Genomic DNA, 21,020 nt, shown 5'->3' on the forward strand with positions numbered 1-21,020 from the left:
AATCCAACTGATTAGGTGTAAGAGGAAATGTAGGGTTAACGGCTAGAAATGCTATACGGTTTATAAAATGACCTGGCATTTGATTCATGGCCATACATTGTGATAAACAACGTAACACTTCAACAGCTGAGATGACTCCAACAGCGGAGGCGACTCCAACAGCTGAGGCGACTCCAACAGCCGAGGTACAAATATCTAGGGCCCAGGCTAGAACATACACAGACATTATCTAGAACATGCGTATCAGCTGTACTGTCTACTTCTGTTCCCCCACGGTCGCGGTTGTCATTGTTCATATTGTAATCTAGAACATCGCATACAGCATTGCTTTGAAGACAATGTCAACATTTCTCAAATCACATTTCATTCACAATGCTTTCAGAGTACAACCATAGCTAAAACATTGACCGTTTCTGAGCCAGAAACCTTCTGTGACCATGTACAGTGAAGACATGAATGTTAAACCAGCTCAGACAGCAGTGCAGTACACTGTATCCATTGGACTGGGCTGAGAGACCCAAATGGCACTCTATTCCCTATATAGTGCAATAATTTTGACCAGAGCCCATTTGTCAAATGTAGTGCTTCAGAGACCTATGGGCCCTGGCCAAAAGTAGTGCACTACATAGGGAATAGGGTGTAATTTCAGGCAAAGGCTCTGATAGAGCGCTGTGTGAGAGTGTGTGATAGAAACACAGGTGTGCAGTGTAGCACAGCACGGCCCTGACAGAGACTGATCTATAATCCACCACTTTGTGATGGCTCTCGTCTGGGGCCGAGATGAGGAGAACCCACATCCCTGGTTGCATTTATTTCAGAGGTTTTGAGTTCACCCTCCCTGACCCGGCGATGCAGAAGAGAATGAAGAGCGAGACTCAAACAGAACACACTTCAGACGCCTCAGGGAACACCAGTTTTAATTATAAAGAAATACTTGTAGCAGACAAAGTTGTTGTGAAAAGCAGTCAGAAGGTTTTACAATTCAAAACGAGGTTAAAAAAAGTCTCATATATCGTAACACTAGTCTGATGTCATTGACAGTAGTCCTCCGGAACCTCAACAGGACATTCACTGCGAACACTCAGAGAGATTTACACATATACTTATAGGACAGGGGCCTTCTGGGGGCCCACAACAGCTTTGTTCTCCATAGTTGTTTCTATTGGCAAGTTCCTTCTCTGGATATACAGTATATTTTGTCACATGGGATGTCTGAAGTGTCCAAGCATTAGTGGTTCCACTCTTATGCGCTGCTATGAGGCAGCTGTACAGAACAGCTACAGAGACGGAAATGGGCTTTCCTGCCCAGTCCAGATGACATGATTTTACGGTCTCAGTTTCACTGAGAGAGAGAGATTATGGCTGTGTGGTTGGTGTTCTCTTAGCTTGGACAAATACTAACATGGCTACTAAACATGTGGATAATATGCATGAAATCAGGCACTTGGTTGATTCTTCCCTCAGGGATAGCTATCAGAGGACAGGGGAGGAGTCTGGGAAGCATCTTAAATACACACATATCTCAAAATCAGCCTCTGTTGGTCATTTGTTTTCAGGTGAGGCTGCAGGTTAAAACAAGCTGCGGTCAGGTACTTCAATGTGGTCTGGCTCAAGTCACACCATGTTCCCTACATAGTGCTCCACCCACATAGGGGCCCTGTTCAAAAGTAGTGCACTGTCTCGGGAATAGGGTGCCATTTGAGATGTAACTGGAGGTATCCCTATTTCCTATATAGTGCACAGCTTTTGTCACTATATAGGGAATATGGAGTAATTTGACGTAACCAAGGTGACAGTAGAGATGGTTTAGGTGAAGAGGCGGATGGTGGCGTCAGCCCCTGAGGAGAACACCCAGGGCTGGGTGGGGTGGAAGGTCACGTCTAGGACCCCCAGGTCGTGGGTGATCTGGTGACCCTTGAGTACCTTGACTGGAACAATGAGAGGGTTCTGGAGCAGGTCACTGTGAGAGAAAGAGAGAGGTAGGGGAAGAGGGAGAGATAACGAAAGAAAGATAGATGGATAGAGAGATGAGTTATGACATCAGAACACTGCAGAAGATGGAACACAGCCGTTGTGGGTTATACTGTCTAAATAAAAAGGTACAATACAGGAAACAGTCTGTACAATAGGCATCGTCATTTCGACGAGTTGCAAACGGGCCAAAATAACCATTCCATCTTTGGTTGTAATTTAAAGAGAACTAATTAGAGGGAGACTGGTGAAGGGGTTGGATCGAGAGATGTGTTGCCCTTACGGTACACGCTTCATTACCCTTACTAAAATAGATGTTTATGACTTAACTGGCTCTATGGTTGTGGATATGTGATGGAGGACAGCCAAAAATGGGTTCAGAGACATTGGAGAGTGAGACAGGAGAGAGAAGTGAGGAAGATTAAAGAGAGAGAAAAGAGGTAATATTGTATTGTAGGTGTGATGACTCACTTGTAGACCATGCCGTGACAGATGATCACACTGCCATCATCAGCACCAGAGGCGAATAGGGGGTATTGTTTGTGATAGGCCACGCCCCTCAAAGCCTTCTTGTGGTGCCTGGGACAAAACAGACAAAAAAAACTTCAGAACCACTAAAACACAGATCTTACGAATAACCATCATTTAACAAAAACCCATGGTCAGAAAATATGATTCATTGTCAATAATTCAAAATGAATAAGTGAATGGATGGTGTTCACTCACCGCAGCATCTTGTAGGGTTTGGTGGAGAGGTCCAGATCAAACCAGGCCAGTCTGCAGTCATAGCTGCCACAGATCAGGTTATCACCTGACCAGGAAGATTAAGGAGGGAAATGTAGAGATGGGTCAGAACAACTCAATATCCTGGATTCTCTAAGTAGCCGTAGATCAAAACGTATTTAAACAATTTGATCCAATATGACGGTGGTCCAGATATTCCACTCATCTCAGACTTCTCTATCGATCATATTAACGCTTTGAATTCTTGAGAATGAACTTCAAATCAAACTTTATTGAAAGTGCATTTCACCTTCACTCCACACCCTTTACAGTTCAACATAATTCTTCTCTGAGGGTGACCTGTGACCTATGGCGCGGCACTAACCTCCAGGGTGAATGGCCATGCTGGAGATCCACTTGCAGTTGGTCATCAGCTTCTTGGTCAGCTCTTGCTTGATGAGGTTGTAGACGCGTACGTAGCGCTGCGTCGCCACGAAGAAGTAGGGCCGCAGCGGGTGGAAGGAGACGCACTGCACCAGGCCCTTGTTCTTGCGGAAGGGGTTCTGCGTCCGCCGCTTGCTCACCTGGTGGATCAGCACCTGCAGGTTGCTGCTGTTGTCAGGCATGACGCTGGCCAGGTAGTCACCCTTACCGTGCCAAACTACCTGCTTCACTGCCTGGAGGAGAGAGGAAAAAGGAGAGAGTGAGAGAGGGAAAAGGAGAGCGAGTGGGAGGGAGGGAGGAGCGAGCGAGAGAAGGAGAACGAGAATGAGAGAGAGGAGAGAAAAGGAAGGAAGCAGGGAGGGAGAGAAAAGGAAGGAAGCAGGGAGGGAGAGAAAAGGAAGGAAGCAGGGAGGGGGAAAAGGAAGGAAGCAGGGAGGGGGAAAAGGAAGGAAGCAGGGAGGGGGAGAGAGGGAGAGGGAGGGATAAAAAGAGAAAGCAGGAGGAGATATTACTACTTACTATTATAGTAACACATTATAATACATGTTTTATAGTGCATCTAGGACTACAACTAAGGTACATTAATCCAATGATAACCTCTCCAGACACTCCCTGCAGTTATTTTAGCTTCTATTAGTATTGTAGGCTTTCCAAATGCCATAAGCATTCTGTGACAATAAAATATATATTTGTTTTAATTGGGGGAAAAAAATAGAGAACTCTTAGATTTCTTTCCATTTACTTGAGGAAAAAGGTTAACCACAATCTACTATGGTTTTGCCAATCCTGAAAGGCATCCAAGCTACAGCTCACATGTTAGAACGTTTGTGTCTTTACCCCAGTATCTCCATCGGAATATGTTTCTATCTGGTATTCGGAGGTCCCTGTGACTTAAACCTTGGTCAGGTTCCTAGGGAGGTGCTAAGGATAAACCTTGGGCAGGTTCCTAGGGAGGTGCTAAGGATAAACCTTGGGCAGGTTCCTAGGGAGGTACTAAGGATAAACCTTGGGCAGGTTCCTAGGGAGGTACTAAGGATAAACCTTGGTCAGGTTCCTAGGGAGGTGCTAAGGATAAACCTTGGTCAGGTTCCTAGGGAGGTGCTAAGGATAAACCTTGGTCAGGTTCCTAGGGAGGTGCTAAGGATAAACCTTGGGCAGGTTCCTAGGGAGGTGCTAAGGATAAACCTTGGTCAGGTTCCGAGGGAGGTACTAAGGATAAACCTTGGGCAGGTTCCTAGGGAGGTGCTAAGGATAAACCTTGGGCAGGATCCTAGGGAGGTACTAAGGATAAACCTTGGTCAGGTTCCTAGGGAGGTACTAAGGATAAACCTTGGGCAGGTTCCTAGGGAGGTACTAAGGATAAACCTTGGGCAGGTTCCTAGGGAGGTGCTAAGGATAAACCTGCTAAGGATAAACCTTGGGCAGGTTCCTAGGGAGGTACTAAGGATAAACCTTGGTCAGGTTCCTAGGGAGGTACTAAGGACAAACCTTGGTCAGGTTCCTAGGGAGGTGCTAAGGATAAACCTTGGTCAGGTTCCTAGGGAGGTGCTAAGGATAAACCTTGGTCAGGTTCCTAGGGAGGTACTAAGGATAAACCTTGGTCAGGTTCCTAGGGAGGTACTAAGGATAAACCTTGGTCAGGTTCCTAGGGGAGGTACTAAGGATAAACCTTGGGCAGGTTCCTAGGGAGGTACTAAGGATAAACCTTGGTCAGGTTCCTAGGGAGGTACTCGATAAACCTTGGGCAGGTTCCTAGGGAGGTGCTAAGGATAAACCTGCTAAGGATAAACCTTGGGCAGGTTCCTAGGGAGGTGCTAAGGATAAACCTTGGTCAGGTTCCTAGGGAGGTACTAAGGATAAACCTTGGTCAGGTTCCTAGGGAGGTGCTAAGGATAAACCTTGGGCAGGTTCCTAGGGAGGTGCTAAGGATAAACCTTGGTTAGGTTCATAGGGAGGTGCTAAGGATAAACCTGCTAAGGATAAACCTTGGGCAGGTTCCTAGGGAGGTGCTAAGGATAAACCTTGGTTAGGTTCATAGGGAGGTGCTAAGGATAAACCTGCTAAGGATAAACCTTGGGCAGGTTCCTAGGGAGGTGCTAAGGATAAACCTGCTAAGGATAAACCTTGGTCAGGTTCATAGGGAGGTGCTAAGGATAAACCTTGGGCAGGTTCCTAGGGAGGTACTAAGGATAAACCTTGGGCAGGTTCCTAGGGAGGTGCTAAGGATAAACCTTGGTCAGGTTCCTAGGGAGGTGCTAAGGATAAACCTTGGTCAGGTTCCTAGGGAGGTGCTAAGGATAAACCTTGGGCAGGTTCCTAGGGAGGTACTAAGGATAAACCTTGGGCAGGTTCCTAGGGAGGTGCTAAGGATAAACCTTGGGCAGGTTCCTAGGGAGGTTACTAAGGATAAACCTTGGTCAGGTTCCTAGGGAGGTGCTAAGGATAAACCTTGGTCAGGTTCCTAGGGAGGTGCTAAGGATAAACCTTGGTCAGGTTCCTAGGGAGGTACTAAGGATAAACCTTGGTCAGGTTCCTAGGGAGGTACTAAGGATAAACCTTGGTCAGGTTCCTAGGGAGGTACTAAGGATAAACCTTGGGCAGGTTCCTAGGGAGGTACTAAGGATAAACCTTGGTCAGGTTCCTAGGGAGGTGCTAAGGATAAACCTTGGTCAGGTTCCTAGGGAGGTACTAAGGATAAACCTTGGGCAGGTTCCTAGGGAGGGCTAAGGATAAACCTTGGTCAGGTTCCTAGGGAGGTACTAAGGATAAACCTGCTAAGGATAAACCTTGGGCAGGTTCCTAGGGAGGTGCTAAGGGACTAAGGATAAACCTTGGTCAGGTTCCTAGGGGGAGGATAAACCTGCTAAGGATAAACCTTGGGCAGGTTCCTAGGGAGGTGCTAAGGATAAACCTTGGGCAGGTTCTAGGGAGGGTAAGGATCAGGTTCCTAGGGAGGTGCTAAGGATAAACCTTGGGCAGGTTCCTAGGGAGGTGCTAAGGATAAACCAGGTTCCTAAGGTCAGGTTCCTAGGGAGGTACTAAGGATAAACCTTGGGCAGGTTCCTAGGGAGGTGCTAAGGATAAACCTTGGGCAGGTTCCTAGGGAGGATAAGGATAAACCTTGGGCAGGTTCCTAGGGAGGTGCTAAGGATAAATAAACCTTGGGCAGGTTCCTAGGGAGGTACTAAGGATAAACCTTGGTCAGGTTCCTAGGGAGGTACTAAGGATAAACCTTGGTCAGGTTCCTAGGGAGGTGCTAAGGATAAACCTTGGTCAGGTTCCTAGGGAGGTGCTAAGGATAAACCTTGGTCAGGTTCCTAGGGAGGTGCTAAGGATAAACCTTGGTCAGGTTCCTAGGGAGGTACTAAGGATAAACCTTGGTCAGGTTCCTAGGGAGGTACTAAGGATAAACCTTGGGCAGGTTCCTAGGGAGGTACTAAGGATAAACCTTGGGCAGGTTCCTAGGGAGGTACTAAGGATAAACCTTGGTCAGGTTCCTAGGGAGGTGCTAAGGATAAACCTTGGGCAGGTTCCTAGGGAGGTACTAAGGATAAACCTTGGTCAGGTTCCTAGGGAGGTGCTAAGGATAAACCTTGGGCAGGTTCCTAGGGAGGTGCTAAGGATAAACCTTGGGCAGGTTCCTAGGGAGGTACTAAGGATAAACCTTGGGCAGGTTCCTAGGGAGGTGCTAAGGATAAACCTTGGTCAGGTTCCTAGGGAGGTACTAAGGATAAACCTTGGGCAGGTTCCTAGGGAGGTGCTAAGGATAAACCTTGGTCAGGTTCCTAGGGAGGTGCTAAGGATAAACCTTGGTCAGGTTCCTAGGGAGGTACTAAGGATAAACCTTGGGCAGGTTCCTAGGGAGGTGCTAAGGATAAACCTTGGTCAGGTTCCTAGGGAGGTGCTAAGGATAAACCTTGGGCAGGTTCCTAGGGAGGTACTAAGGATAAACCTTGGGCAGGTTCCTAGGGAGGTGCTAAGGATAAACCTTGGGCAGGTTCCTAGGGAGGTGCTAAGGATAAACCTTGGGCAGGTTCCTAGGGAGGTACTAAGGATAAACCTTGGTCAGGTTCCTAGGGAGGTGCTAAGGATAAACCTTGGGCAGGTTCCTAGGGAGGTGAGGATAAACCTGCTAAGGATAAACCTTGGGCAGGTTCCTAGGGAGGTACTAAGGATAAACCTTGGTCAGGTTCCTAGGGAGGTACTAAGGATAAACCTTGGTCAGGTTCCTAGGGAGGTGCTAAGGATAAACCTTGGTCAGGTTCCTAGGGAGGTGCTAAGGATAAACCTTGGTCAGGTTCCTAGGGAGGTGGTCAGGTTCCTAGGGAGGTACTAAGGATAAACCTTGGGCAGGTTCCTAGGGAGGTACTAAGGATAAACCTTTGGTCAGGTTCCTCCTAGGGAGGTGCTAAGGATAAACCTTGGGCAGGTTCCTAGGGAGGTACTAAGGATAAACCTTGGTCAGGTTCCTAGGGAGGTGCTAAGGATAAACCTTGGGCAGGTTCCTAGGGAGGTACTAAGGATAAACCAGGTTTGGTCAGGTTCCTAGGGAGGTGCTAAGGATAAACCTTGGGCAGGTTCCTAGGGAGGGCTAAGGTGCTAAGGATAAACCTTGGTCAGGTTCCTAGGAGGTACTAAGGAGGATAGGTTCCTGTACTAAGGATAAACCTTGGTCAGGTTCCTAGGGAGGTACTAAGGATAAACCTTGGTCAGGTTCCTAGGGAGGTAAACTAAGGATAAACCTTGGTCAGGTTCCTAGGGAGGTGCTAAGGATAAACCTTGGTCAGGTTCCTAAGGATAAAGGTGCTAAGGATAAACCTTGGTCAGGTTCCTAGGGAGGTGCTAAGGATAAACCTTGGGCAGGTTCCTAGGGAGGTACTAAGGATAAACCTTGGTCAGGTTCCTAGGGAGGTGCTAAGGATAAACCTTGGGCAGGTTCCTAGGGAGGTGCTAAGGATAAACCTTGGTCAGGTTCCTAGGGAGGTACTAAGGATAAACCTTGGTCAGGTTCCTAGGGAGGTACTAAGGATAAACCTTGGGCAGGTTCCTAGGGAGGTGCTAAGGATAAACCTTGGTCAGGTTCCTAGGGAGGTACTAAGGATAAACCTTGGGCAGGTTCCTAGGGAGGTGCTAAGGATAAACCTTGGTCAGGTTCCTAGGGAGGTAGGAGGGATAAACCTTGGGCAGGTTCCTAGGGAGGTACTAAGGATAAACCTTGGTCAGGTTCCTAGGGAGGTACTAAGGATAAACCTTGGTCAGGTTCCTAGGGAGGTGCTAAGGATAAACCTTAAGGATAAACCTTGGTCAGGTTCCTAGGGAGGTACTAAGGATAAACCTTGGTCAGGTTCCTAGGGAGGTACTAAGGATAAACCTTGGTCAGGTTCCTAGGGAGGTACTAAGGATAAACCTTGGGCAGGTTCCTAGGGAGGTGCTAAGGATAAACCTTGGGCAGGTTCCTAAGGATAAACCTTGGTCAGGTTCCTAGGGAGGTACTAAGGATAAACCTTGGGCAGGTTCCTAGGGAGGTACTAAGGATAAACCTTGGTCAGGTTCCTAGGGAGGTACTAAGGATAAACCTTGGTCAGGTTCCTAGGGGGTGCTAAGGATAAACCTGCTAAGGATAAACCTTGGGCAGGTTCCTAGGGAGGTACTAAGGATAAACCTTGGTCAGGTTCCTAGGGAGGTACTAAGGATAAACCTTGGTCAGGTTCCTAGGGAGGTACTAAGGATAAACCTTGGTCAGGTTCCTAGGGAGGTGCTAAGGATAAACCTTGGTCAGGTTCCTAGGGAGGTGCTAAGGATAAACCTTGGTCAGGTTCCTAGGGAGGTACTAAGGATAAACCTTGGTCAGGTTCCTAGGGAGGTACTAAGGATAAACCTTGGTCAGGTTCCTAGGGAGGTACTAAGGATAAACCTTGGTCAGGTTCCTAGGGAGGGATAAACCTTGGGCAGGTTCCTAGGGAGGTGCTAAGGATAAACCTTGGTCAGGTTCCTAGGGAGGTGCTAAGGATAAACCTGCTAAGGATAAACCTTGGGCAGGTTCTAGGGAGGTGCTAAGGATAAACCTTGGTCAGGTTCCTAGGGAGGTACTAAGGATAAACCTTGGTCAGGTTCCTAGGGAGGTACTAAGGATAAACCTTGGTCAGGTTCCTAGGGAGGTACTAAGGATAAACCTTGGTCAGGTTCCTAGGGAGGTGCTAAGGATAAACCTGCTAAGGATAAACCTTGGTCAGGTTCCTAGGGAGGTGCTAAGGATAAACCTTGGTCAGGTTCCTAGGGAGGGAGGTAAACTAAGGATAAACCTTGGGCAGGTTCCTAGGGAGGTGCTAAGGATAAACCTTGGTCAGGTTCCTAGGGAGGTGCTAAGGATAAACCTTGGGCAGGTTCCTAGGGAGGTACTAAGGATAAACCTTGGTCAGGTTCCTAGGGAGGTGCTAAGGATAAACCTTGGGCAGGTTCCTAGGGAGGTACTAAGGATAAACCTTGGTCAGGTTCCTAGGGAGGTGCTAAGGATAAACCTTGGGCAGGTTCCTAGGGAGGTACTAAGGATAAACCTTGGGCAGGTTCCTAGGGAGGGAGGATAAACTAAGGATAAACCTTGGGCAGGTTCCTAGGGAGGTACTAAGGATAAACCTTGGTCAGGTTCCTAGGGAGGTACTAAGGATAAACCTTGGTCAGGTTCCTAGGGAGGTACTAAGGTTCTCAGGTTCCTAGGGAGGTGCTAAGGATAAACCTTGGTCAGGTTCCTAGGGAGGTGCTAAGGATAAACCTTGGTCAGGTTCCTAGGGAGGTGCTAAGGATAAACCTTGGTCAGGTTCCTAGGGAGGTACTAAGGATAAACCTTGGTCAGGTTCCTAGGGAGGTGCTAAGGATAAACCTTGGTCAGGTTCCTAGGGAGGTACTAAGGATAAACCTCAGGTTCAGGATAAACCTAGGGAGGTACTAAGGATAAACCTTGGGCAGGTTCCTAGGGAGGTGCTAAGGATAAACCTTGGTCAGGTTCCTAGGGAGGTGCTAAGGATAAACCTTGGTCAGGTTCCTAGGGAGGTGCTAAGGATAAACCTTGGTCAGGTTCCTAGGGAGGTACTAAGGATAAACCTGCTAAGGATAAACCTTGGGCAGGTTCCTAGGGAGGTACTAAGGATAAACCTTGGTCAGGTTCCTAGGGAGGTGCTAAGGATAAACCTTGGCAGGTTCCTAGGGAGGTACTAAGGATAAACCTTGATCAGGTTCCTAGGGAGGTACTAAGGATAAACTTGGGCAGGTTCCTAGGGAGGGCTAAGGATAAACCTTGGTCAGGTTCCTAGGGAGGTACTAAGGATAAACCTTGGGCAGGTTCCTAGGGAGGTGCTAAGGATAAACCTTGGGCAGGTTCCTAGGGAGGTACTAAGGATAAACCTTGGTCAGGTTCCTAGGGAGGTACTAAGGATAAACCTTGGGCAGGTTCCTAGGGAGGTACTAAGGATAAACCTTGGTCAGGTTCCTAGGGAGGTACTAAGGATAAACCTTGGGCAGGTTCCTAGGGAGGTGCTAAGGATAAACCTGCTAAGGATAAACCTTGGGCAGGTTCCTAGGGAGGTACTAAGGATAAACCTTGGTCAGGTTCCTAGGGAGGTACTAAGGATAAACCTTGGTCAGGTTCCTAGGGAGGTACTAAGGATAAACCTTGGTCAGGTTCCTAGGGAGGTGCTAAGGATAAACCTTGGTCAGGTTCCTAGGGAGGTGCTAAGGATAAACCTTGGTCAGGTTCCTAGGGAGGTGCTAAGGATAAACCTTGGTCAGGTTCCTAGGGAGGTACTAAGGATAAACCTTGGTCAGGTTCCTAGGGAGGTGCTAAGGATAAACCTTGGGCAGGTTCCTAGGGAGGTACTAAGGATAAACCTTGGTCAGGTTCCTAGGGAGGTACTAAGGATAAACCTTGGGCAGGTTCCTAGGGAGGTGCTAAGGATAAACCTTGGTCAGGTTCATAGGGAGGTGCTAAGGATAAACCTTGGATAAACCTTGGGCAGGTTCCTAGGGAGGTACTAAGGATAAACCTTGGGCAGGTTCCTAGGGAGGTGCTAAGGATAAACCTTGGTCAGGTTCCTAGGGAGGTGGAGGATAAACCTTGGTCAGGTTCCTAGGGAGGTGCTAAGGATAAACCTTGGGCAGGTTCCTAGGGAGGTACTAAGGATAAACCTTGGGCAGGTTCCTAGGGAGGTGCTAAGGATAAACCTTGGGCAGGTTCCTAGGGAGGTACTAAGGATAAACCTTGGGCAGGTTCCTAGGGAGGTACTAAGGATAAACCTTGGTCAGGTTCCTAGGGAGGTACTAAGGATAAACCTTGGTCAGGTTCCTAGGGAGGTGCTAAGGATAAACCTTGGGCAGGTTCCTAGGGAGGTACTAAGGATAAACCTTGGTCAGGTTCCTAGGGAGGTACTAAGGATAAACCTTGGGCAGGTTCCTAGGGAGGTCTAAGGATAAACCTGCTAAGGATAAACCTTGGTCAGTTTCCTAGGGAGGTGCTAAGGATAAACCTTGGTCAGGTTCCTAGGGAGGTACTAAGGATAAACCTTGGGCAGTTTCATAGGGAGGTGCTAAGGATAAACCTTGGTCAGGTTCCTAGGGAGGTGCTAAGGATAAACCTTGGGCAGGTTCCTAGGGAGGTACTAAGGATAAACCTTGGTCAGGTTCCTAGGGAGGTGCTAAGGATAAACCTTGGTCAGGTTCCTAGGGAGGTACTAAGGATAAACCTTGGTCAGGTTCCTAGGGAGGTGCTAAGGATAAACCTTGGGCAGGTTCCTAGGGAGGTACTAAGGATAAACCTTGGGCAGGTTCCTAGGGAGGTGCTAAGGATAAACCTTGGTCAGGTTCCTAGGGAGGTGCTAAGGATAAACCTTGGGCAGGTTCCTAGGGAGGTGCTAAGGATAAACCTTGGTCAGGTTCCTAGGGAGGTACTAAGGATAAACCTGCTAAGGATAAACCTTGGGCAGGTTCCTAGGGAGGTACTAAGGATAAACCTTGGTCAGGTTCCTAGGGAGGTACTAAGGATAAACCTTGGTCAGGTTCCTAGGGAGGTGCTAAGGATAAACCTGCTAAGGATAAACCTTGGTCAGGTTCCTAGGGAGGTACTAAGGATAAACCTTGGGCAGGTTCCTAGGGAGGTGCTAAGGATAAACCTTGGTCAGGTTCCTAGGGAGGTACTAAGGATAAACCTTGGGCAGGTTCCTAGGGAGGTGCTAAGGATAAACCTTGGGCAGGATCCTAGGGAGGTAATAAGGATAAACCTTGGTCAGGTTCCTAGGGAGGTACTAAGGATAAACCTTGGGCAGGTTCCTAGGGAGGTACTAAGGATAAACCTTGGTCAGGTTCCTAGGGAGGTACTAAGGATAAACCTTGGGCAGGTTCCTAGGGAGGTGCTAAGGATAAACCTGCTAAGGATAAACCTTGGGCAGGTTCCTAGGGAGGTACTAAGGATAAACCTTGGTCAGGTTCCTAGGGAGGTACTAAGGATAAACTTTGGTCAGGTTCCTAGGGAGGTACTAAGGACAAACCTTGGTCAGGTTCCTAGGGAGGTGCTAAGGATAAACCTTGGTCAGGTTCCTAGGGAGGTGCTAAGGATAAACCTTGGTCAGGTTCCTAGGGAGGTACTAAGGATAAACCTTGGTCAGGTTCCTAGGGAGGTACTAAGGATAAACCTTGGTCAGGTTCCTAGGGAGGTACTAAGGATAAACCTTGGGCAGGTTCCTAGGGAGGTACTAAGGATAAACCTTGGTCAGGTTCCTAGGGAGGTACTCGATAAACCTTGGGCAGGTTCCTAGGGAGGTGCTAAGGATAAACCTTGGTCAGGTTCATAGGGAGGTGCTAAGGATAAACCTGCTAAGGATAAACCTTGGGCAGGTTCCTAGGGAGGTGCTAAGGATAAACCTTGGTCAGGTTCCTAGGGAGGTACTAAGGATAAACCTTGGGCAGGTTCCTAGGGAGGTACTAAGGATAAACCTTGGTCAGGTTCCTAGGGAGGTACTAAGGATAAACCTTGGGCAGGTTCCTAGGGAGGTGCTAAGGATAAACCTGCTAAGGATAAACCTTGGTCAGGTTCCTAGGGAGGTGCTAAGGATAAACCTTGGTCAGGTTCCTAGGGAGGTACTAAGGATAAACCTTGGGCAGGTTCCTAGGGAGGTGCTAAGGATAAACCTTGGGCAGGTTCCTAGGGAGGTGCTAAGGATAAACCTTGGTCAGGTTCCTAGGGAGGTGCTAAGGATAAACTAGGGAGGATAAACCTTGGGCAGGTTCCTAGGGAGGTGCTAAGGATAAACCTTGGTCAGGTTCCTAGGGAGGTACTAAGGATAAACCTTGGTCAGGTTCCTAGGGAGGTACTAAGGATAAACCTTGGTCAGGTTCCCTAAGGATAAACCTGCTGGTCAGGTTCCTAGGGAGGTACTAAGGATAAACCTTGGTCAGGTTCCTAGGGAGGTACTAAGGATAAACCTTGGGCAGGTTCCTAGGGAGGTGCTAAGGATAAACCTGCTAAGGATAAACCTTGGTCAGGTTCCTAGGGAGGTGCTAAGGATAAACCTTGGTCAGGTTCCTAGGGAGGTACTAAGGATAAACCTTGGGCAGGTTCCTAGGGAGGTGCTAAGGATAAACCTTGGTCAGGTTCCTAGGGAGGGTGATAAACCTGGGCAGGTTCCTAGGGAGGTACTAAGGATACCTGCTAAGGATAAACCTTGGTCAGGTTCCTAGGGAGGTACTAAGGATAAACCTTGGTCAGGTTCCTAGGGAGGTACTAAGGATAAACCTTGGTTACTAAGGATAAACCTTGGGCAGGTTCCTAGGGAGGTGCTAAGGATAAACCTTGGTCAGGTTCCTAGGGAGGTGCTAAGGATAAACCTTGGCAGGTTCCTAGTAGGGAGGTACTAAGGATAAACCTTGGTCAGGTTCCCTAAGGATAAACCTTGGGCAGGTACTAAGGATAAACCTTGGTCAGGTTCCTAGGGAGGTACTAAGGATAAACCTTGGGCAGGTTCCTAGGGAGGTGCTAAGGATAAACCTTGGTCAGGTTCCTAGGGAGGGAGGTAAACCTGGGCAGGTTCCTAAGGATAAACCTTGGTCAGGTTCCTAGGGAGGTGCTAAGGATAAACCTTGGTCAGGTTCCTAGGGAGGTACTAAGGATAAACCTTGGGCAGGTTCCTAGGGAGGTACTAAGGATAAACCTTGGTCAGGTTCCTAGGGAGGTACTAAGGATAAACCTTGGTCAGGTTCCTAGGGAGGGAGGATAAACCTGCTAAGGATAAACCTTGGTCAGGTTCCTAGGGAGGTGCTAAGGATAAACCTTGGTCAGGTTCCTAGGGAGGTACTAAGGATAAACCTTGGGCAGGTTCCTAGGGAGGTGCTAAGGATAAACCTTGGTCAGGTTCCTAGGGAGGTGCTAAGGATAAACCTTGGTCAGGTTCCTAGGGAGGTACTAAGGATAAACCTTGGGCAGGTTCCTAGGGAGGTGCTAAGGATAAACCTTGGGCAGGTTCCTAGGGAGGTACTAAGGATAAACCTTGGGCAGGTTCCTAGGGAGGTGCTAAGGATAAACCTTGGTCAGGTTCCTAGGGAGGTACTAAGGATAAACCTTGGGCAGGTTCCTAGGGAGGTGCTAAGGATAAACCTTGGTCAGGTTCCTAGGGAGGTACTAAGGATAAACCTTGGGCAGGTTCCTAGGGAGGTACTAAGGATAAAACCTTGGTCAGGTTCCTAGGGAGGTGCTAAGGATAAACCTTGGTCAGGTTCCTAGGGAGGTGCTAAGGATAAACCTTGGTCAGGTTCCTAGGGAGGTACTAAGGATAAACCTTGGTCAGGTTCCTAGGGAGGTACTAAGGATAAACCTTGGTCAGGTTCCTAGGGAGGTACTAAGGATAAACCTTGGGCAGGTTCCTAGGGAGGTACTAAGGATAAACCTTGGTCAGGTTCCTAGGGAGGTACTAAGGATAAACCTTGGGCAGGTTCCTAGGGAGGTGCTAAGGATAAACCTTGGTCAGGTTCATAGGGAGGTTGCTAAGGATAAACCTTGGGCAGGTTCCTAGGGAGGTGCTAAGGATAAACCTTGGTTCAAGGTTCCAGGTTCCTAGTTCCTGCTAAGGATAAACCTTGGGCAGGTTCCTAGGGAGGTGCTAAGGATAAACCTTGGTCAGGTTCCTAGGGAGGTGCTAAGGATAAACCTTGGTCAGGTTCCTAGGGAGGTACTAAGGATAAACCTTGGTCAGGTTCCTAGGGAGGTGCTAAGGATAAACCTTGGTCAGGTTCCTAGGGAGGTACTAAGGATAAACCTTGGGCAGGTTCCTACTAAGGATAAACCTTGGGCAGGTTCCTAGGGAGGTGCTAAGGATAAACCTTGGGCAGGTTCCTAGGGAGGTAAACTAAGGATAAACCTTGGGCAGGTTCCTAGGGAGGTGCTAAGGATAAACCTTGGGCAGGTTCCTAGGGAGGTGCTAAGGATAAACCTTGGTCAGGTTCCTAGGGAGGTGCTAAGGATAAACCTTGGTCAGGTTCCTAGGGAGGTACTAAGGATAAACCAGGTTTAGGGGGCAGGTTGGTCAGGTTCCTAGGGAGGTACTAAGGATAAACCTTGGTCAGGTTCCTAGGGAGGTGCTAAGGATAAACCTTGGGCAGGTTCCTAGGGAGGTGCTAAGGATAAACCTTGGTCAGGTTCCTAGGGAGGTACTAAGGATAAACCTTGGGCAGGTTCCTAGGGAGGTGCTAAGGATAAACCTTGCTAAGGATAAACCTTGGGCAGGATAAACCTTGGTAGGGAGGTACTAAGGATAAACCTTGGTCAGGTTCCTAGGGAGGTGCTAAGGATAAACCTAGGGAGGTGTACTAAGGATAAACCTTGGTCAGGTTCCTAGGGAGGTGCTAAGGATAAACCTTGGTCAGGTTCCTAGGGAGGTGCTAAGGATAAACCTTGGTCAGGTTCCTAGGGAGGTACTAAGGATAAACCTTGGTCAGGTTCCTAGGGAGGTACTAAGGATAAACCTTGGGCAGGTTCCTAGGGAGGTGCTAAGGATAAACCTTGGTCAGGTTCCTAGGGAGGTGCTAAGGATAAACCTTGGTCAGGTTCCTAGGGAGGTACTAAGGATAAACCTTGGTCAGGTTCCTAGGGAGGTGCTAAGGATAAACCTTGGTCAGGTTCCTAGGGAGGTGCTAAGGATAAACCTGCTAAGGATAAACCTTGGTCAGGTTCCTAGGGAGGTACTAAGGATAAACCTTGGTCAGGTTCCTAGGGAGGGAGGTCAGGTTCCTAAGGATAAACCTTGGTCAGGTTCCTAGGGAGGTGCTAAGGATAAACCTTGGTCAGGTTCCTAGGGAGGTGCTAAGGATAAACCTTGGTCAGGTTCCTAGGGAGGTACAGTCAGGTTCCTAGGGAGGTACTAAGGATAAACCTTGGTCAGGTTCCTAGGGAGGTACTAAGGATAAACCTTGGGCAGGTTCCTAGGATACCAAGGAAACCTTGGTCAGGTTCCTAGGGAGGTACTAAGGATAAACCTTGGGCAGGTTCCTAGGGAGGTGCTAAGGATAAACCTTGGTCAGGTTCCTAGGGAGGTGCTAAGGATAAACCTGCTAAGGATAAACCTTGGGCAGGTTCCTAGGGAGGTGCTAAGGATAAACCTTGGTCAGGTTCCTAGGGAGGTACTAAGGATAAACCTTGGGCAGGTTCCTAGGGAGGTGCTAAGGATAAACCTTGGTCAGGTTCCTAGGGAGGTACTAAGGATAAACCTTGGTCAGGTTCCTAGGGAGGGCTAAGGATAAACCTGCTAAGGATAAACCTTGGTCAGGTTCCTAGGGAGGTGCTAAGGATAAACCTTGGGCAGGTTCCTAGGGAGGTACTAAGGATAAACCTTGGGCAGGTTCCTAGGGAGGTGCTAAGGATAAACCTTGGTCAGGTTCCTAGGGAGGTGCTAAGGATAAACCTTGGGCAGGTTCCTAGGGAGGTGCTAAGGATAAACCTTGGGCAGGTTCCTAGGGAGGTGCTAAGGATAAACCTTGGTCAGGTTCCTAGGGAGGTACTAAGGATAAACCTTGGGCAGGTTCCTAGGGAGGTACTAAGGATAAACCTTGGTCAGGTTCCTAGGGAGGTACTAAGGATAAACCTTGGGCAGGTTCCTAGGGAGGTGCTAAGGATAAACCTGCTAAGGATAAACCTTGGGCAGGTTCCTAGGGAGGTACTAAGGATAAACCTTGGTCAGGTTCCTAGGGAGGTACTAAGGATAAACTTTGGTCAGGTTCCTAGGGAGGTACTAAGGACAAACCTTGGTCAGGTTCCTAGGGAGGTGCTAAGGATAAACCTTGGTCAGGTTCCTAGGGAGGTGCTAAGGATAAACCTTGGTCAGGTTCCTAGGGAGGTACTAAGGATAAACCTTGGTCAGGTTCCTAGGGAGGTACTAAGGATAAACCTTGGTCAGGTTCCTAGGGAGGTACTAAGGATAAACCTTGGGCAGGTTCCTAGGGAGGTACCAAGGATAAACCTTGGTCAGGTTCCCTCGATAAACCTTGGGCAGGTTCCTAGGGAGGTGCTAAGGATAAACCTTGGTCAGGTTCATAGGGAGGTGCTAAGGATAAACCTGCTAAGGATAAACCTTGGGCAGGTTCCTAGGGAGGTGCTAAGGATAAACCTTGGTCAGGTTCCTAGGGAGGTACTAAGGATAAACCTTGGTCAGGTTCCTAGGGAGGTGCTAAGGATAAACCTTGGTCAGGTTCCTAGGGAGGTAAGGATAAACCTTGGGCAGGTTCCTAGGGAGGTGCTAAGGATAAACCTTGGTCAGGTTCCTAGGGAGGTGCTAAGGATAAACCTTGGGCAGGTTCCTAGGGAGGGAGGTACTAAGGATAAACCTTGGTCAGGTTCCTAGGGAGGTGCTAAGGATAAACCTGCTAAGGATAAACCTTGTTCCTAGGGAGGCAGGTTCCTAGGGAGGTACTAAGGATAAACCTTGGGCAGGTTCCTAGGGAGGTACTAAGGATAAACCTTGGTCAGGTTCCTAGGGAGGTGCTAAGGATAAACCTTGGTCAGGTTCCTAGGGAGGTGCTAAGGATAAACCTTGGGCAGGTTCCTAGGGAGGTACTAAGGATAAACCTTGGGCAGGTTCCTAGGGAGGTACTAAGGATAAACCTTGGTCAGGTTCCTAGGGAGGTACTAAGGATAAACCTTGGTCAGGTTCCTAGGGAGGTGCTAAGGATAAACCTTGGTCAGGTTCCTAGGGAGGTACTAAGGATAACCTTGGTCAGGTTCCTAGGTTCCTAGGGAGGTACTAAGGATAAACCTTGGGCAGGTTCCTAGGGAGGTGCTAAGGATAAACCTTGGTCAGGTTCCTAGGGAGGTGCTAAGGATAAACCTTGGTCAGGTTCCTAGGGAGGTGGGCAGGTTCCTAGGGAGGATAAGGATAAACCTTGGTCAGGTTCCTAGGGAGGTGCTAAGGATAAACCTTGGGCAGGTTCCTAGGGAGGTACTAAGGATAAACCTTGGTCAGGTTCCTAGGGAGGTGCTAAGGATAAACCTTGCTAGGGCAGGTTCCTAGGGAGGTGCTAAGGATAAACCTTGGTCAGGTTCCTAGGGAGGATAAACCTTTGGGCAGGTTCCTAAGGATAAACCTTGGGCAGGTTCCTAGGGAGGTGCTAAGGATAAACCTTGGTCAGGTTCCTAGGGAGGATAAACTAAGGATAAACCTTGGGCAGGTTCCTAGGGAGGTGCTAAGGATAAACCTTGGGCAGGTTCCTAGGGAGGTGCTAAGGATAAACCTTGGTCAGGTTCCTAGGGAGGTGCTAAGGATAAACCTTGGGCAGGTTCCTAGGGAGGTGCTAAGGATAAACCTTGGTCTAAGGATAAAGGTCAGGTTCCTAGGGAGGTACTAAGGATAAACCTGCTAAGGATAAACCTTGGTCAGGTTCCTAGGGAGGTACTAAGGATAAACCTTGGTCAGGTTCCTAGGGAGTGTACTAAGGATAAACCTTGGTCAGGTTCCTAGGGAGGTACTAAGGATAAACCTTGGGCAGGTTCCTAGGGAGGTGCTAAGGATAAACCTTGGGCAGGTTCCTAGGGAGGTGCTAAGGATAAACCTTGGTCAGGTTCCTAGGGAGGTAAACTAAGGATAAACCTTGGGCAGGTTCCCTAAGGATAAACCTTGGTCAGGAGGGAGGTACTAAGGATAAACCTTGGTCAGGTTCCTAGGGAGGTACTAAGGATAAACCTTGGTCAGGTTCCTAGGGAGGTGCTAAGGATAAACCTTGGTCAGGTTCCTAGGGAGGTAAGGATAAACCTGCTAAGGATAAACCTTGGGCAGGTTCCCTAAGGATAAACCTTGGGCAGGTTCCTAGGGAGGTACTAAGGATAAACCTTGGTCAGGTTCCTAGGGAGGTACTAAGGATAAACCTTGGTCAGGTTCCTAGGAGGGAGGATAAACCTGCTAAGGATAAACCTTGGGCAGGTTCCTAGGGAGGTACTAAGGATAAACCTTGGTCAGGTTCCTAGGGAGGAGGATAAACTTTGGTCAGGTTCCTAGGGAGGTACTAAGGATAAACCTTGGTCAGGTTCCTAGGGAGGTGCTAAGGATAAACCTTGGTCAGGTTCCTAGGGAGGTGCTAAGGATAAACCTTGGTCAGGTTCCTAGGGAGGTACTAAGGATAAACCTTGGTCAGGTTCCTAGGGAGGTAAACTAAGGATAAACCTTGGTCAGGTTCCTAGGGAGGTACTAAGGATAAACCTTGGGCAGGTTCCTAGGGAGGATAAACCTTGGTCAGGTTCATAGGGAGGTGCTAAGGATAAACCTTGGGCAGGTTCCTAGGGAGGTGCTAAGGATAAACCTTGGTCAGGTTCCTAGGGAGGTACTAAGGATAAACCTTGGGCAGGTTCCTAGGGAGGTGCTAAGGATAAACCTTGGTCAGGTTCCTAGGGAGGTGCTAAGGATAAACCTTGGGCAGGTTCCTAGGGAGGTGCTAAGGATAAACCTTGGTCAGGTTCCTAGGGAGGTACTAAGGATAAACCTTGGTCAGGTTCCTAGGGAGGTGCTAAGGATAAACCTTGGTCAGGTTCCTAGGGAGGTACTAAGGATAAACCTTGGTCAGGTTCCTAGGGAGGTACTAAGGATAAACCTTGGGCAGGTTCCTAGGGAGGTGCTAAGGATAAACCTGCTAAGGATAAACCTTGGGCAGGTTCCTAGGGAGGTACTAAGGATAAACCTTGGGCAGGTTCCTAGGGAGGTGCTAAGGATAAACCTTGGTCAGGTTCCTAGGGAGGTACTAAGGATAAACCTTGGTCAGGTTCCTAGGGAGGTGCTAAGGATAAACCTTGGGCAGGTTCCTAGGGAGGTACTAAGGATAAACCTTGGTCAGGTTCCTAAGGATAAACCTTGGTCAGGAGGGAGGTACTAAGGATAAACCTTGGTCAGGTTCCTAGGGAGGTGCTAAGGATAAACCTTGGTCAGGTTCCTAGGGAGGTGCTAAGGATAAAACCTTAAGGATAAACCTTGGGCAGGTTCCTAGGGAGGTAAACTAAGGATAAACCTTGGTCAGGTTCCTAGGGAGGTGCTAAGGATAAACCTTGGGCAGGTTCCTAGGGAGGTACTAAGGATAAACCTTGGTCAGGTTCCTAGGGAGGTGCTAAGGATAAACCTTGGTCAGGTTCCTAGGGAGGTGCTAAGGATAAACCTTGGTCAGGTTCCTAGGGAGGTACTAAGGATAAACCTTGGTCAGGTTCCTAGGGAGGTGCTAAGGATAAACCTTGGGCAGGTTCCTAGGGGAGGTACTAAGGATAAACCTTGGGCAGGTTCCTAGGGAGGATAAACCTTGGTCAGGATAAACCTTGGTCAGGTTCCTAGGGAGGTACTAAGGATAAACCTTGGTCAGGTTCCTAGGGAGGATAAACCTTG

At 48.5% G+C, this 21,020-nt stretch overlaps 1 protein-coding gene across 2 annotated transcripts in view; it reads right to left on the bottom strand.

Annotated features, from left to right (window-relative positions):
* Positions 1–900: 900 nt before the first annotated feature.
* Positions 901–21,020, bottom strand: part of LOC135551765 (ribosome biogenesis protein bop1-like) — a 138,347-nt gene continuing 118,227 nt past the window's right edge. For both annotated transcript variants that reach the window (XM_064982982.1, XM_064982981.1), the window contains exons 13-16: positions 3,080–3,371; positions 2,698–2,782; positions 2,443–2,550; positions 901–1,960 (exon numbers count right to left, since the gene is read on the bottom strand). In XM_064982982.1, coding sequence (XP_064839054.1) covers positions 1,807–1,960; positions 2,443–2,550; positions 2,698–2,782; positions 3,080–3,371 — 639 coding nt within the window. In that variant the 3' untranslated portion in view covers positions 901–1,806. The remainder of the gene's footprint in view (positions 1,961–2,442; positions 2,551–2,697; positions 2,783–3,079; positions 3,372–21,020) is intronic.

The sequence above is a fragment of the Oncorhynchus masou genome, chromosome 13, assembly GCF_036934945.1.
Source record: "Oncorhynchus masou masou isolate Uvic2021 chromosome 13, UVic_Omas_1.1, whole genome shotgun sequence".
NCBI lineage: Eukaryota > Metazoa > Chordata > Actinopteri > Salmoniformes > Salmonidae > Oncorhynchus > Oncorhynchus masou.